Source organism: Ailuropoda melanoleuca, chromosome 15 (assembly GCF_002007445.2).
Source record: "Ailuropoda melanoleuca isolate Jingjing chromosome 15, ASM200744v2, whole genome shotgun sequence".
Classification (NCBI taxonomy): domain Eukaryota; kingdom Metazoa; phylum Chordata; class Mammalia; order Carnivora; family Ursidae; genus Ailuropoda; species Ailuropoda melanoleuca.
In genome coordinates this window covers 73728334-73743071 of record NC_048232.1, presented here as the reverse complement: position 1 = coordinate 73743071, position 14738 = coordinate 73728334, and the positions used below count along the sequence as shown (strand labels likewise).

Genomic DNA, 14738 nt, shown 5'->3' with positions numbered 1-14738 from the left:
GTGGACGCTAATGTTCAGAGACCCGTGTGATCGATCTCTTACGGCCAGGTCTGCTGTCCCCACACTGACATGAGCAGACAGTGACCTCACTGTACTTCCATAGTCACATTTTCCCCCGAAAGTTCTTTGTCCTTTTCTACCTTTGCCAAACACTACTTTTTTGTCTTGCAGATATGTTATGCTATTAATTTGGGAAAAGAAATCATTGAGGTTCAGAAGGTAAGGTGCATTTTAGTGCTGGTTTTGACAACTGCTCCAAACCTCTGTACATACTAAGATTTCTCTCAGAAAGAGCAAGGATGTTCACCAGGCAGTGTGGTCAAATTTGAGATTTCCTTTTAAGCGTTCTAACCACCAGACTCATTAGGTCCACGATCACTGGGAACACATGTGGAGTTCTTAATATCACTGCTACAGTCCTGCTTTATATTATCAATTTCTTGCTTGCTCTTGTTGTCCAGATATTCTTTCTTTCAAATTAAGGTGGTAGAAACTTTAAGTATCTACCGTGTGCTCAAAGGCCTTGCTCCTCAGAGCAGTCACAGACAGACCTCACCTGGAAATGTACTAGACATGAAGATTCCCACACCTCCTGGTCAGCAACTTAGTCTTTCATTCACCCAGCAATTTTTCGAGAGCCGAGTTTGGACAGTAAAACCCTGGAATTACAGCAGTGAGCAAGACAGATCTGGTTCCTGCCCCATGCGCCTTCTAGTTCAGCATTGTCCAGGAGAACTGCAGGGATGGCAGTGACCTGTTCTGCACTGTTGAATATACAGATTGAATGTAGCTAATGTGACTGAGGAACTGGATTTTTAAATAAGCAGTAACATACAGCTAGTGAGTACCATATGAGCAGTTCCAGTCTGTTGGGTGAGGGTAGGAAGGCCAAGGACTAAGACCAATATACATGAAATAGTAGCAAGCAGCACAAGTGAGTATTTTACGGTATAGATCAGGGGTTGACAAACATTCTGAAAGGAGCAAGATAATAAGCCTTTTAAGCTTACATCTGTTGCAACTACTCAACTCAGCGACTGTAACACAAAAGCAGCCACATATAGTATGTAAATGAATGGCTGTGTTCCAATAAAACTTTACTTATAAAAACAAGCAGTGAACCCAGATGGCCATGGTTTGCCAACTCTTGGTATAGCATGAAAGAGAGAAAGGAGTTAAAGAAAGACCTAGAAGACAAAGGTTTTGTAAAGGAAGTTCCTCTCTGGACTCTTTCTGGGAAGACAATTATGATTTGTGTGAACAATATTTTGGCTGAGACCAAAACCTTGCTCAAGATTCTAGAAGTAATGCAGTTGAGTTTTTTTGGAGAAGCAAGGAGACTCACCTGAAGGCACACAAAGCTAACAGAAGGAATGAGGCTAGCATACAGAACATCATGAAAACCAAGCCCAAAGGGGTTCTTAAGTGCATTTTAAGCGTTTTCTTTTCTCCTTCTCAAACTCCCCTAACTTCAGGACCCAGAAGCACTGGCTCAGTTAATGCTGTCCATACCACTAACCAATGATGGAAAGTATGTACTGTTAAACGAGCAAGCAGATGACAGTGATGGAAGTCCAAGTGAAAACAGAGGCGCAGAATCTGAAGCATAACTCCCTTGGGCCTTTGGGGGAAGAGCACCCAGGGAGGAGAGCTACCTCCTTAAGGGTTTTCAACTTCTCTGACACACAGGCCCATGACCTGGTTTCAGAATGCTGACAATCGCCTGTGGAATGTCCTCTGGATGCCTTGATACTGAGAGATGGGAGGGAAACAGTAAGAAATGGTTGACAACATTCCTACCCATCTACAAATGTTATGTTAGGTGCTTTGTGGTAAGTCTTTTTCTTAGATTGTATTGTTCAGCGCTCAGAATGAAAGTTAATGAAAAAATGCATTGTTCACTTTATTCAAATGTCATCTCTTCAGTTTCCAGTACCCTTTTTAAAAAAAGGTAAAAGCCTAGATTTATAATTTGATAAACACTAAATATTTCCTATTAATATAATCTATTTTTGTATTTTACTTAATGAGCTTTAAGTGCCTGTCACTCGGAAAATTGTGTATTTATAATCAAGCTTGTCTCACAGTCGGACCTAATAGCATTAATTTGTGCAGTTAGGTGACAAGCCCTGCTTTGAGGCCTGAGCACTAGCACAAATGCAGGTCTAGTTTTGATAATTTTTTCAGATATGCAATAAAAAGACTAGCAGACAAGTACCACAGAAGATGTTCAATTTTACATTGGAACCTTAATGAACCAGCATTCAGAAGTTTACGGTCCTTTAGATACTTTTAGTGGTGGATCGCCATGGATAGAGTGAAGCTCTACCAGTTCCTGATTCTTCTGAGCCAGACCCTCCTCAAGGAAGGGACCAATTAATTTTCAAACTCACTTGAAGCATGGCTGGTTGTGGGGCTTGGTACAAAGTTCCTATTTCCACCCCTACCTATGAAATAAGTATAATGATCTTGAATTGTCACAGTGTCTTTAATTATAACCAAGTTCAACAACATTGTTGTCTTTGTAATAAATTAACCTAGCAATAAATGCTAGCAAATAAAAACTATCATTGTTTCTTTCTTTTGCTTTTTATGGTTATTTTCTAGAACATCCTTGGATGAAAACTAAAGTCAGTTCTGTTATCTTCAATGTTAATTTCCAAAAACTTAGGGCATAATGAAATCACAGCAGAGAGGGATGTACCATCAAATACTTCTATTCAACATGGACAGAATAAAATGTGATCTCAGTGCCAAGTTGTTAAAAGGTATTGCTTTTAAAAAATGGTGGGTTAACAGAACAATTTTTGTAATCCGGAATTGTTACAGGGTCACCAGGAATCCACTTCTACAATATGTATACCGTTAGAGACAAAGTGAACTGATCTAAGCCAGCAGGGAGATATACCATGAAATTATTAGTTCAGTGTTAACTAATGCCTTACAAAAACGTGTATACCATAACCACATAAAATCAGTAAGTTCTGTGATAGGAGGCAAGAGCCAAAGTCCCCTGAATTTTTTTCTTGCTTAGCATTGTTCAGGTTGGGAGGGAAGAATCTAGTCATGAACAATAGTTACAAACTAAATTGTTTTCACTAATAAAACTTTTTAAAAATCTGTGGCTTAGTTAAGCCACAAAGCATGCAAATCATAAGGGGAAAAAAAAACTTATCAAAAAACCATGGGGGGGGGGAACATCAGAGAATGAAAACACAAAATTAACTCAGCATATTAATAGCAAGCACAGATGACCAACAAAAAATTAGTACCCAGGGGCGCCTGGGTGGCACAGCGGTTGGGCGTCTGCCTTCGGCTCAGGGCGTGATCCCGGTGTTATGGGATCGAGCCCCGCATCAGGCTCCTCCACTGTGAGCCTGCTTCTTTCTCCCACCCCCCCTGCTTGTGTTCCCTCTCTCGCTGGCTGTCTCTATCCCTGTCAAATAAATAAATAAAATCTTTAAAAAAAAAAAAAAATTAGTACCCAGAATATATAAAATACATTAAAAACAAAAAAGTAAGAAAGGCATTTCATAGAATAAAATATAAAAGAGTTCTGAAGTGGAACTATGTTCAATTTCCTATAATAAGGAAATGCAAATTAAAACCACTGCGATACTATATATTCACCAGACGGAAGAAATGTGGCTGTTGGTGGGGATGGAGTGATGGGGAATCTCTTCCACTGCCGGGACGGGAGAAGCCTGACCTTGTATCCAGTGCGCTGGTACTTGGCCCTGCTACCGAGCAGATTCACTTGTGGGTATAACCCTGGAGAAACTCAACACATACACCCAGAGACATGTAGAGTAACAGTTACAGTAGCCCTGTTCACAGTATCCCAAATTTGTAAATGACCCATATGTCATCAACCGAACACTAGAGAAATAAAACTAAACGCACTATGGCTATAATGCATCAACACGGATGAATTTCAGAAACGATACAGAAAAGTCCTATAAGCACACAGTAAGAATCCATTCATAGTAACTGTAAAAAACAGCCAAACCACCACCGTGTCTAGAAAAATACAAAATAGTCACCACCAAAATTCTGTGCTGTGGTTTCCGCTGGAGTGGAAAAGGGAGCCGAGATCTGAGGAGGAACAACGGGAGCATCTGAGGTGGGAGCAACAGGCTTTGAACCCACGTGGTGGCTCCCGAAGTGGTGTTTTTATCTTCCATATAGTACAAATGTATTACTCTGTTGCACGTTATATATATTTTTCAAATTTTAAAACTTAGATAACTTGCCCTTTCTTTAAATAAATTTAAATTGACGATGAAAGCACTATGAAAAATGAACATGTGTCATGTAAACGAAAGGTGGGAGGGTGGAAAAACGGAGCTTTCGCTCAGCCAGCTACTCACACCCATTTTCATTTCCCAGCATCGCCTCTGGTGGGCCAGCCACCAGTCAGACTACCTTTTTTAAGAAGTGCAAGACTTCCCTTCCATTGTCCACACTTAGCCGGGCCATTTAAAAGGGAATAGTTGTTATGAGACCCATTCAGAGTCACATACTGTTTACCTTCACACTTGTCCACCTAAAAGAGCAATAATAGTAAAGCTAAGAACTATCTGCCGAGTGCATTTCTGCCTATGAGTCATCGTAATAGCGAGTATTTATAGTAGTTACTGTTTCCCAACTTACAAAGCACTTTATACAAATGAACTCAATCCTCAATCAATGAGCTCTATACTATTAGGCCATTTTATGCCTGAGAAAATGAAGCAGAAAGGCTTAGAACCTACCGGTAGGCACCAAACCAGGATTCGAATCAGTCTGGCTCCAAAGTCTATGCTTCTAAATGCTCTGTGGCATATACAGCACAAACCAGAGATAGCAATTAGCAAATACTTTTCTCAACAAGTACATAAACCTTTGAAGATTATTCTGATATTCAATAATTACATCAACTTAAAGATAGCATCTTTAATGCTTTGTTAGCCTTTTGTGCTGATTCTGAAATGATGAAATACTATAAAGTTAATATAGATCAGTGTTTCTGGATATAAAAGTGTTAACTCCCCCCCTCACTTTAATGATACTGAGGCATTACCAAAGAATGTTTCACTACACAAAGACCTTACATACATTAGCGAATGGAGAGCCTTTAAAGACAACCCCAGAATTATGACATCAGATCTACACTGATCAGAAGACAAATTTCAACTCCTTTGCTGAGTATGACTCCACTAATGGGCACAACTGGACTGTCAGGTAAACTGGGTTTTACAGGAAAGAGAGGTAACAGAGTATCCATATATTTGCCCAAACTGACTTTGTATACACTATACCTAAGAACTTTTTGTATAAACTAAGCACTAATACTGCCACCACCGTCTTGAGTTCACTGCATGATGTTCATTTAATCTCTAAAGATGCCCACGTATTCCAGATTCCCTTTTTTTAAAATCTGAAATCTCTAATAACCTGTTAAAGTCTCCCTAACATCTAAAAACTTGCAATTGTAGTGTTAAAACTTTCTTGAAAGGAATACCATCAGTATGAAACGTCAAACTTTAGTTGGAAAAAAAACACAAAATTATTAAAATTAGTTAAAATCTATCTTTTCACATTTAGCCAGCAAAGAGTAACATGATGATGTATGTGATGGTATCCCATCTTTCCCCTAATCTTAACAAATTGCCTCAGAAGAGCAAAGGAGCAGCAATCAGACTTTACCGAGAACAGTTTCCCCAGTGTAGTACAGCTGATCCTTGAACAACACGGAAGTGAGGGGTACCAGTCCCTCATGCAACCAAATACCCGCATGTAACTTCTGACTCCCCAAAAACTTAACTAAGGGCCTACTGCTGACCAGAAGCCCTACAGTGAATACCTATTGTGTATGTTACTTGTATTATATGCTATGTTCTTATAATAATGTAAGCTAAAGAAAATGCTATTAAAATCATAAGGAAGGGAATACACATTTATTGTACTATACTGTATTTATTTTTGAAAACTGCATGTAAATGGACCCACACAGTTTAAATCCAGACTGTTCAAGGGTCATCTGCATTTAAAAGGCTTGTGTCTCCTATCCCCAGTGTCATATTTAAAAGGCTCTCATTTATTATTACTATTTCAGTTTAACTCATGTTTGCAAATGGCACTAGTTATTTCTAACATTAATCACCGTAAACCAAGGATACCTTCCCGGGATTAGGATTTAAAATTAAACATTCATGTGGGTTTTTATTTGAAAATAGCAAGCAACAGAAAGATCCAGAATGTACCAAGGAAAGTATGAGTTCTTCACCTGGGATACACAGAGAGGAACCAATACCAATTTTATACTTGAAATTTCTGCCTATTGATTGCAAGGATTTTTTTTTTAAGGACAGATTTCCTATATTTTATTAAAGGGAACTCCAAAAAGTTTAATGTTAAGAAGTCCTGGTTTAAGACATTCAATTTTGAACATAAACATCCAGGGGAAGTAAATTTTTGAAATTATATTTATTAATGTTTTATTATACATATTATATTTTATTAGAATTAGGGGAGGGGAAGGCCCCACTCAAGTGAGGTAACAACTTGCCATCCTTTACAAAACTTAATTAGAACTGACAAAGTTATGGTTAGTCCTGATTCCTGAGAATTTGAACATTATTGAATTTTTTTGTGAATTTACAACAAAAGCTCATACTAATTTTAAATTACAGTATGTCTGAAAACAATCTTTAACAATATGTTAGCAAAGAAAACCATCATCTAAATGTGTGTATTAACTTAGGTGTGAAATACTCAAGCCCTATTGCCTTGCACTTTAATAGCATTTAAGTATGCTTAATCTTTTCAGAGATTTTATTTCAAATATGTGTAACTTATCCAGACTGCAGTGACATTATTTTGAACTAATGGCAAAATAGCAATCTATCACTTTCTTCTCAATTATACATACCCATGGAGTCAGCATATGAACTCTATATAGTATTCATAAAATGGACAATAATTGATATGTGGGGATAATGAACAGAGACACTGGATTCTCTTCCAATTACAATTTCTATCCGTATTAAAGGAGATTATTTTAGGGAAGTCAGAAAAAAAACCAGAAAGAACAACATTGTTGCTATGAAATGGTGACGAATTTGATGCAATCAAAGCAAGATCATTAATATAAACATTTATAATAATGAGAATATAAATTACTATTTATGCAGCATGCTTTAGGGCCATTTCTACAGTTAGTATGAATTACAAATATTAAATGCCTTTAATCCATCCATTGTAGAGAACTCTGTAAGTCATGTTTACATAATAAACACAAATGATTTCCTACCTATTCTGTTTCTTCTGACTCTGAACAGTGAACGTGTTTATCTTGGGCTGGGAAAGTTACCCTGCCAGTAACCAATGAATACAGATAGAGCATTGTACACCTGTTCCAAAGACTGGAAATCAAATGTTAGAATTCCTTGCAGGATATACCCAAAGAAATGCTTAATTAGGCAAGTGCAATGGAAAAATCAATTATTTCCCAAATGATGTTAGTATTACGTGTATAGTTTTAAACTTTGTTTTCATTGTAAAAGTATCACTGTATCGTATTAAAAGATTAGAGGCCATGATTGACCATTTATTTATTATTAACTGATATAATCTTTACAAAAATAAAGCTAGTAGCCTGCCAGGAACTAAATTTACTCAAAATCTTACTGTACTTTTTAAAATCAGTAAATGATTTAATTTATTAGAACTTTATTTTCACAGTGGTAATTTTTAAAAAGCCTGCACAGTGCTTAATCTGATATCTTTGATTATACTTGGTTTAAAGAAAAAGTCTGCCTAAACCATTACCAAGATTTCAATTCAAACTAATGTAGAAGAAACCTGAGTTTGGTTGTAGAAATAAAAATCCATATAATTTTCTCTGATATCATACGTAGTGCCTTCAACCCAAAGTGAAGCTTCAAGCAGGACCCTATGGCTTTCTCTGAATTTTCTTTCATCTTGAGTATTAAGGAAATCTTAAATTTAAAGCAGTTGTTGGAGGTTACATGTTCTCAAAGCAATGTAAACTAGTTATAAAATGTCTTATCAAAGACATTAACAGCTCTTGTGAGTCACATGAAATTAACAATGAGTCAGTTTTACACTGTACATTAAAGGTACATAACATGTTTGTGCCTCACCTCTACTATCAAAACCATCTTTAAATAATCCTGTTATAAGAATATTGATATGTATGCTTCATAAATTTCAGGCTTCATTCATTTTGTTTAAACATGTATTTGCTGGCTGTACATAGTATATGCACTGAATTTCCAATGACAGACAAAAATGGATCCAAGACCTATGCAAATACAAATTAAAAACCCTCACGTAGATGAGAAGAGCTCTGAGGCGGCAGTTTAGGAATCTGGAGTGGCCCTTCACTTCAGATAACTCTCTGCAGGCACACCTGCTAGCCTAAAGTCCAGGCAAAAATCCAATTTAAAACCTCATTCTCAATCTCTGAAAAGTAGAGCCTTTGGAAGGAGAACAGACTTCAGTCTAGGGCACTGCTTTAAAGAGCTGCAGCATCCACGGATTACCAGAGATGTGGCCCAGGAAACACCTCATTAGCTCATTAACATCAGTTCACTGGCGACCGTACTGACACAATCCTGACGATCTCAGAGGGGCAACACATACCATCAGTATCATTTGACAACAGGATCTGCAGACACGGTGCCATCCGACAGGTCTCCATTGCTTGTTTTTGTCTCTTCTGGCAGCATGAATGAAAATAACAATGGACCGATTTATGTTCACTTTTTAAAAATGAATTAAGTAAAAACGGAGAAGGACTACACTGCTAAATTTCAAATTAAGAAAATGTGCATCTACCCCATACTTCCTTACTAGTAGTTCCCTGAAGTATATCAAGTGTGTTTACCTTACTTTTTAGAAATCTAAGCTAAATATTGTAAATGTAATGTTCTGACTGGTACTTACTAGGGGCATGGAACTGTGAGAAATCAGACCTGCATCAGACCTGGCACGTCTGAAGGCGCGCTGCCTCTCGGCTCGTTCCCCCAGCCAGGCCAACAAATCCCTATTACAGCGCACTGCCGTTACGACAGAAACGCTGCTGCAAAGTCACATATAAAACTGTCCAGAATCGATAACTTTCCATTTGTGTTTATTTTTTAAAGCAGCTTTTTATTATAATTATGATAAAATGAACTCCTGTTTTTTCGTGCAAAATGTCACTTGCACCTATTCGATTAACAGAGGAAAACTATCTCATGTCTCCTCCAACTCTGACTACACACCTGAGCAACCTTTAGCTGCGACAGAGTCCTCAAACAGAGGAACCTGGGCATGTGGGTGCCACGCACCAACCAGAATCCCAGAGTTCATGAAGAACAGTCCAAAGCAAGGAGTGCCACCGAGACGGAAAGGTCTCTGTTTTGCCTGAATGCTTTAGGCCTTAAAGTAAATATCTAACCACCCAGAGTCTTCCCAGTAAGCTCCGCTGCAGATAAACTTCTGGCAGGAAACGCCTGAGCAGCACCTAAACAGTAACTGAATTTCCTCACAATTTAGAAAAACCTCACTCAAATTCTTCCAATTTACCTTAGCCTTGGAAAAGGACCCAAACAGAATATATACATATTTTCATGTAATAAATACTGGACATCTTCCAAGTAATAGCCTGAAATACTTTCAAGCACATAATAATTAGTCTAGATTCCAATAATGCCTGCATATCCTAGTTATTAACCTAATATTTAATTTATGCAACATTATCAGGGAATAGGTACTTGACATAAGTGGTCTACCCAAAAGAATCACCTCTATTCAGTGTAAAAATACATATATTTTAAAATTTAACAAAATAAGATTAATAAAAATCATTTTATGAAATATAAGTTTTATACCTTGATTTGTGAAATACAAGTAAGAATACAGGAAAACAGGAAAAAGGGCAAACATGAAAACTCAACTCAGTTGCTGTACCTAGTTTTGAGCTTCCAAGCAAAGAGGAAAACCTAAGTTACATAATTCCTATAACAGAAAAGAGGAAACATCCATTCTTCAGGGAAGACAACTGTTCCTAAACTTTAAATCTTAGAGAAATGTATCATGTGAATCAAGTGTGAAATAAGCAATTTATACCATCCTACAAAGAATACAATGGACAGAATCCTTCCCATAATGACTCAAGTTCACGGATACGACGATCAGTTATCAGGGCTACACTGCGCTCTGATACTGGCTATGGTGGAGGGCAGGAGGCCGTTTACCACGACACTACACGCAGCCCCTACTGTTTTCCTACCACCTCAGCCAACTGACCCATCTCAGTCTGTGTCTAGTTATCAGCAGCTCTGCCTTCAGAAAACATTTAGTATTCCTCCTAATCTGTTCCTTCTTGTCAGACACAAGTTGAAGGGTGAAAGAAAAACGAAACTTGTTAAATTTTATTTAAATTAAGGAAAGATGAAACTGAATAAAAAGTTTCCCCAGAATGAAATGTAAAAATTATGTAAATTCCTTTTCGGTTTCACAAATGATCTATGTAGGCTGTACTTTTTTTTTTTTTTAAAGGCATTTCTAGTTCTAAATTATTTCCCAAAAGGAAAAGGAAGCTGAAATTCTGACTAGATAAAACAGGGTATTAGTGGCCACTATTAAAGATTTATTAGCCTTTCCAAATTTAAGCCACTCACTGACCTTTCTCTTTCTTTTCTTGGTTTTCTTCAGCTGCAGTCTTGTCTGCTCTGAAGAAAATTCTTGCACTGCTCAGTGAGAAATAGAGCAATTCAAATTCCTAAGTAAAAAAAATGTAAAATAAAAGTTGAAAATATTATAGCAAAATATTAAAATTATTATAGATCTCTAATTTCTAAAAAGCTCTAGTGTAAATCATAAAACAGAAACTGAACTAGAGGCACCTGGGTAACTCAGTCGGTTAAGTGACTGCATTCAGCTTGGGTCATGGTCTCCAGGTCTGGGATGGAGCCCTGGGTTGGGCTCCTTGCTCAGCGGGAAGTCTGTTTCTGCCTCTCCCTCCGCCCCTCCCTCTGCCTGTGCACTCTCTCTCAAATAAATAAAATTTTTTAAAAAAGAAACTAAACTAAGTAATCCCATCCATTTTTAATATGGAATCAAATGGCTTCCAAATGCCATTCTTTTTAAAATACACTTATTACCACTATTCATCTCACTTATTTAAAAGGGGGTTTCCATAGGATTTGTTTTTTCAGATGTCAAGCAGATTTGACCATTACTCTCTACCTGTAGACAGACATCCAGGCGCTTCTGAGTGAGATTCATGGTTTGTAGTAGTTTTTCATCTTGACTAGCTGACTGCACATTCTGTTGCTTAGCAACTGCTCTTATCTCCTTCAGGTACTTCTCTCTAACAGACTGGAACCAGTGAAGTGAGTCAAATTCCTGGTACTGATCCAAAAGCTTCAAAATGTAAGCCACACCTGCAGTCATTAGCAAAACCAAAACTAAATTACAAACAGTACAGAAGTTATATTCTATTCCTTTAAAAAAAAAAAAAGATATGAAAGTGTGAAGAATTAAAAATAAGCCAATCAAGAAAAGAAACAACAAGGCTATGAAAATCACTTAGAGAAAACAACACGGATGGAAGGTTGGGGAAAAACTTCCACTGCTAAATAGCCAGCAACTGAGGAAGCTACAGGGAAACTCAACACAAGATGCTAAAACTCTAAAACCATCACAACAAAGTAAATATTAGATCCAACGAGACTAAGTGATCAGCAATACCGAGGAGGCATGAATGATAGTTATAAAATGATGGAAAACAAGTACTACTAATCAGATGACCCAGTTAAAAAATAAAGAGTCAACACTGCTCAGGAAAAACAAATCAACAAAGAGCACACAGACCTATTAAGCAAATGTTTCTAAAAATCCATTATAATAGGTGAACATAAAATTAATGGAAAAACAGTACCATTAAGCTTACCCATGGCAAAGCCATCATCAGTAAAAGCAGCTCCAATTTTATTCTTTTTATTCAATTTCTCCTTGCAGCTAATGGAATGCTCTACAAAGTTGAGGGTCTAAAAAGACATAACGTATTAGAGAAACAACTGTGCTAAAATATCTTCAGAATTTAGTTCCTAAAACAGACATTTCAAAAATTATAAACAGGATCTCTTCTAGGCTCCTGTCCTTTTGATTTGAGACATCTTCCTCATATTAATAGCCTCCTGGTGAGATCACAAGCTGTACCAGTATCTTTTAATGGCTCTTCCTTCAGAGTCCTTTAACAGTGAGCACTCCCTTGATCGCCGATCACCACTTACCCCAAGCACAGCGCCTCATATATGGTTCCTTCTAAAATATTATGTACATTTTACAGATGACGACACTGAGGCTTGAGAAGCTGAGTAACTTGCCCAAAGTCATACTCTAAGTGAAAGCTCGAGTCAGAAAAGTAGGTCTGCTTTATTTACTTCAAAGCATAAGTGCTGTTATATGTGGTAGTCCTTGCTTCTGCCCACCTACTTTATTCTAAAATACTATTTCTTATCATTCTTCATGGTTAAAAAGAATTAGTAGTCATTTGGATAAGTGAATTCCCCCAAAAAACGCTTCCCTAAAAATTCAGCTCCTATAAAATACCTTATCATTTATTTGACAAAGATTTACTGAAGATTACCTTATACCAGGCATTAATTATGATAAAAAAAAAAAAAAGGAATACGATCAAAGAGTCCGCACTCTAGAGCAGCACTCTCAGCAATGACAGAAATACTGTGTATCCGCACTGTCCAATACAGTAAGCCACTAGCCATACACGGCCAATGAGCACTAGAAATGTGGCTAGCAAAACGGCGGAACTAGATTTATTTTATAAAATTTGAATTAATTTAAATTTAAGTAGCCACTTATGGCTATATATGGATAGCACAGCTCTAGAGGGGTAAAGAGAGACATGTTTAAGAATGATCGTGATACACTGTGAAAGGTACTATAATATCCTATGCTGGAAACAAAATACCAAGTTTCACTTTTTTGCCTGTAAAACTCACTGGGCAATTAATCACAGATTTGTGAAATCTCTACCAACTATTATTTAAATCTTTTTTTTAGATATCTTATTTATGTTTGTCTTTTTTCTGGAATGAGATGATAAACTCGAGCACAAGAACAGTGTCCTGCACTTCCCTGTAGTGCTATCCATCCACCCATCACTAACTGAATCTGGACAGCTGCCCCGCAGAACTCTGCTCTTCCATAAACTCATAATTTGCTGTTTACTATGGCTTCAGTATACTGTCCTTCAAATTTAAGAAATATGATGAGACGTCACCCTAAGTTAACTACACTGTTATCCAAGTATAACTAAGGCAGATTTGCCTCCAGTTTGACACTATTTTGGGATGAAAAAATGTTTCCTACATCATGGTTACAACATATAATAATGATAAAGCATTAACAATTATGATAGAGCATTAACAATAAACATATTTAAAAACAGTAGAAAAGAACATATACAAAGAAAAAAGCTGTCCATAGAGCATCCACTACTTTCAAAGGATAATAATGGTAATAATGTGTAAGAAGATACGTTAAGTCAGGCAGCAATATGAAAATTTATTACTCTTGATCGAAGTTAGACGTAATCAAAAGCTCCATTTGTCTAGTGATATTTAGACTTAAGAGCTACCCATTTACAAATTTTTTAAAAAAGTTTTATTATAGAAATCTTTAGGGAAACATAACTCTTACTGCTAGTATGCCGTTCTAAACTCTTAACTCCATTTTCCCCACTGCGACACTGTTGTGTGATTTGATTTTGAGTAACGAGCTATATTTAGATGGCAACTACGTAGAATTAGAGCAGTACACACTATTATACCATGAGGAAGCACTTACAATTAAATCTAGCTGTTAGTATTTATTACTGTATAGAGAGAACTTGTCCTTTAACAGTAATACTTTAAAGAGATGTGTGTGAGAGAAATAACTTCATATTTTAAGTTAGAAGTTAGTCTACATTAATCACTTAAAATGATTATATGGTATAATCAGCCCAAAGACTACAAGGCATATATATATATAATGGAGTACACTCAATTTAAATAACACTAGATTCTTCCAGCAGTTACTAACAAATAAAAATCCATCTCAACTGTAAAGTAAGTTTCATTCTGCATTGCTAGTTAAGTAAAATTCCTAGGCCACATTCACTGAGATCACATTTAGCTTTTTTATCTACAACCAGAAAGTAATATAGTCTATGTGCATTTCCTGCTACAAAGAAACTGGATCTATTTACTTTTTTTAAAAAAATTCACTTTGGGTACTAAAAATACTCACCAGAGGGGGAACAATGATATAAAAATTTCGAAGATGTATATTCTTTGGCCTTCGAAATTCAGGAGCAAAAACATCTACAAGCATTTTGAAATACTCCGTGCCTTCAGCAGAATTTCGTGTGTGATCACTGAGGACTGAATCCAAATGCCTAAAATACAAAATATTATTTACCTGGTTCTTTTCTCAAAAGAAGGTATGGCTGGCTGACTGTCTATCTGTCTATCTATCTATTTGAGAGAGACAAAGAGCACGTGCACATGTATGTGTGGGTGGGGAGGTGGGAGGTGGGACAGAGGGATAGAGAGAATCTTAAGCAGGCTCCAAGCCCAGCGTGGAGCTTGACGTATGGCTCGATCTCATAACCCCGAGATCATGACCTGAGCCGAAATCAAGAATCAGACCAACTGTGCCACCCAGACACCCCAAGC

The 14738-nt window shown here is 37.0% G+C and overlaps 2 protein-coding genes across 20 annotated transcripts in view; one reads left to right on the top strand and one right to left on the bottom strand.

Annotated features, from left to right (window-relative positions):
- Positions 1-2581, top strand: part of APPL2 (adaptor protein, phosphotyrosine interacting with PH domain and leucine zipper 2) — a 50604-nt gene extending 48023 nt beyond the window's left edge. For 2 of the 6 annotated variants that reach the window (XR_004620804.1, XM_011220059.3), the window contains 2 exons: positions 172-219; positions 1690-2581. Coding sequence is in view for 4 of the 6 variants with exons in the window: in XM_011220059.3 (XP_011218361.1) it covers positions 172-219; positions 1690-1716 (75 nt within the window). In the remaining 2 variants the exon portion in view is untranslated. Of the gene's footprint in view, positions 1-171; positions 220-1475 lie in introns of all 6 variants that reach the window. The other 4 variants (XM_034644003.1, XM_019795546.2, XR_004620803.1 and 1 more) reach the window with 3 other exon arrangements.
- The window catches only part of WASHC4 (WASH complex subunit 4), a 77051-nt gene that overhangs the window by 11709 nt on the left and 50604 nt on the right, over positions 1-14738 (bottom strand). For 9 of the 14 annotated variants that reach the window (XR_004620799.1, XR_004620800.1, XR_004620801.1 and 6 more), the window contains exons 29-33: positions 14311-14458; positions 11948-12044; positions 11242-11438; positions 10678-10774; positions 8650-8725 (exon numbers count right to left, since the gene is read on the bottom strand). Coding sequence is in view for 5 of the 14 variants with exons in the window: in XM_019795544.2 (XP_019651103.1) it covers positions 8658-8725; positions 10678-10774; positions 11242-11438; positions 11948-12044; positions 14311-14458 (607 nt within the window). In the remaining 9 variants the exon portion in view is untranslated. Of the gene's footprint in view, positions 1-4754; positions 4816-6449; positions 8726-10677; positions 10775-11241; positions 11439-11947; positions 12045-14310; positions 14459-14738 lie in introns of those variants that run through there. The other 5 variants (XR_004620802.1, XM_034644002.1, XM_034644001.1 and 2 more) reach the window with 3 other exon arrangements.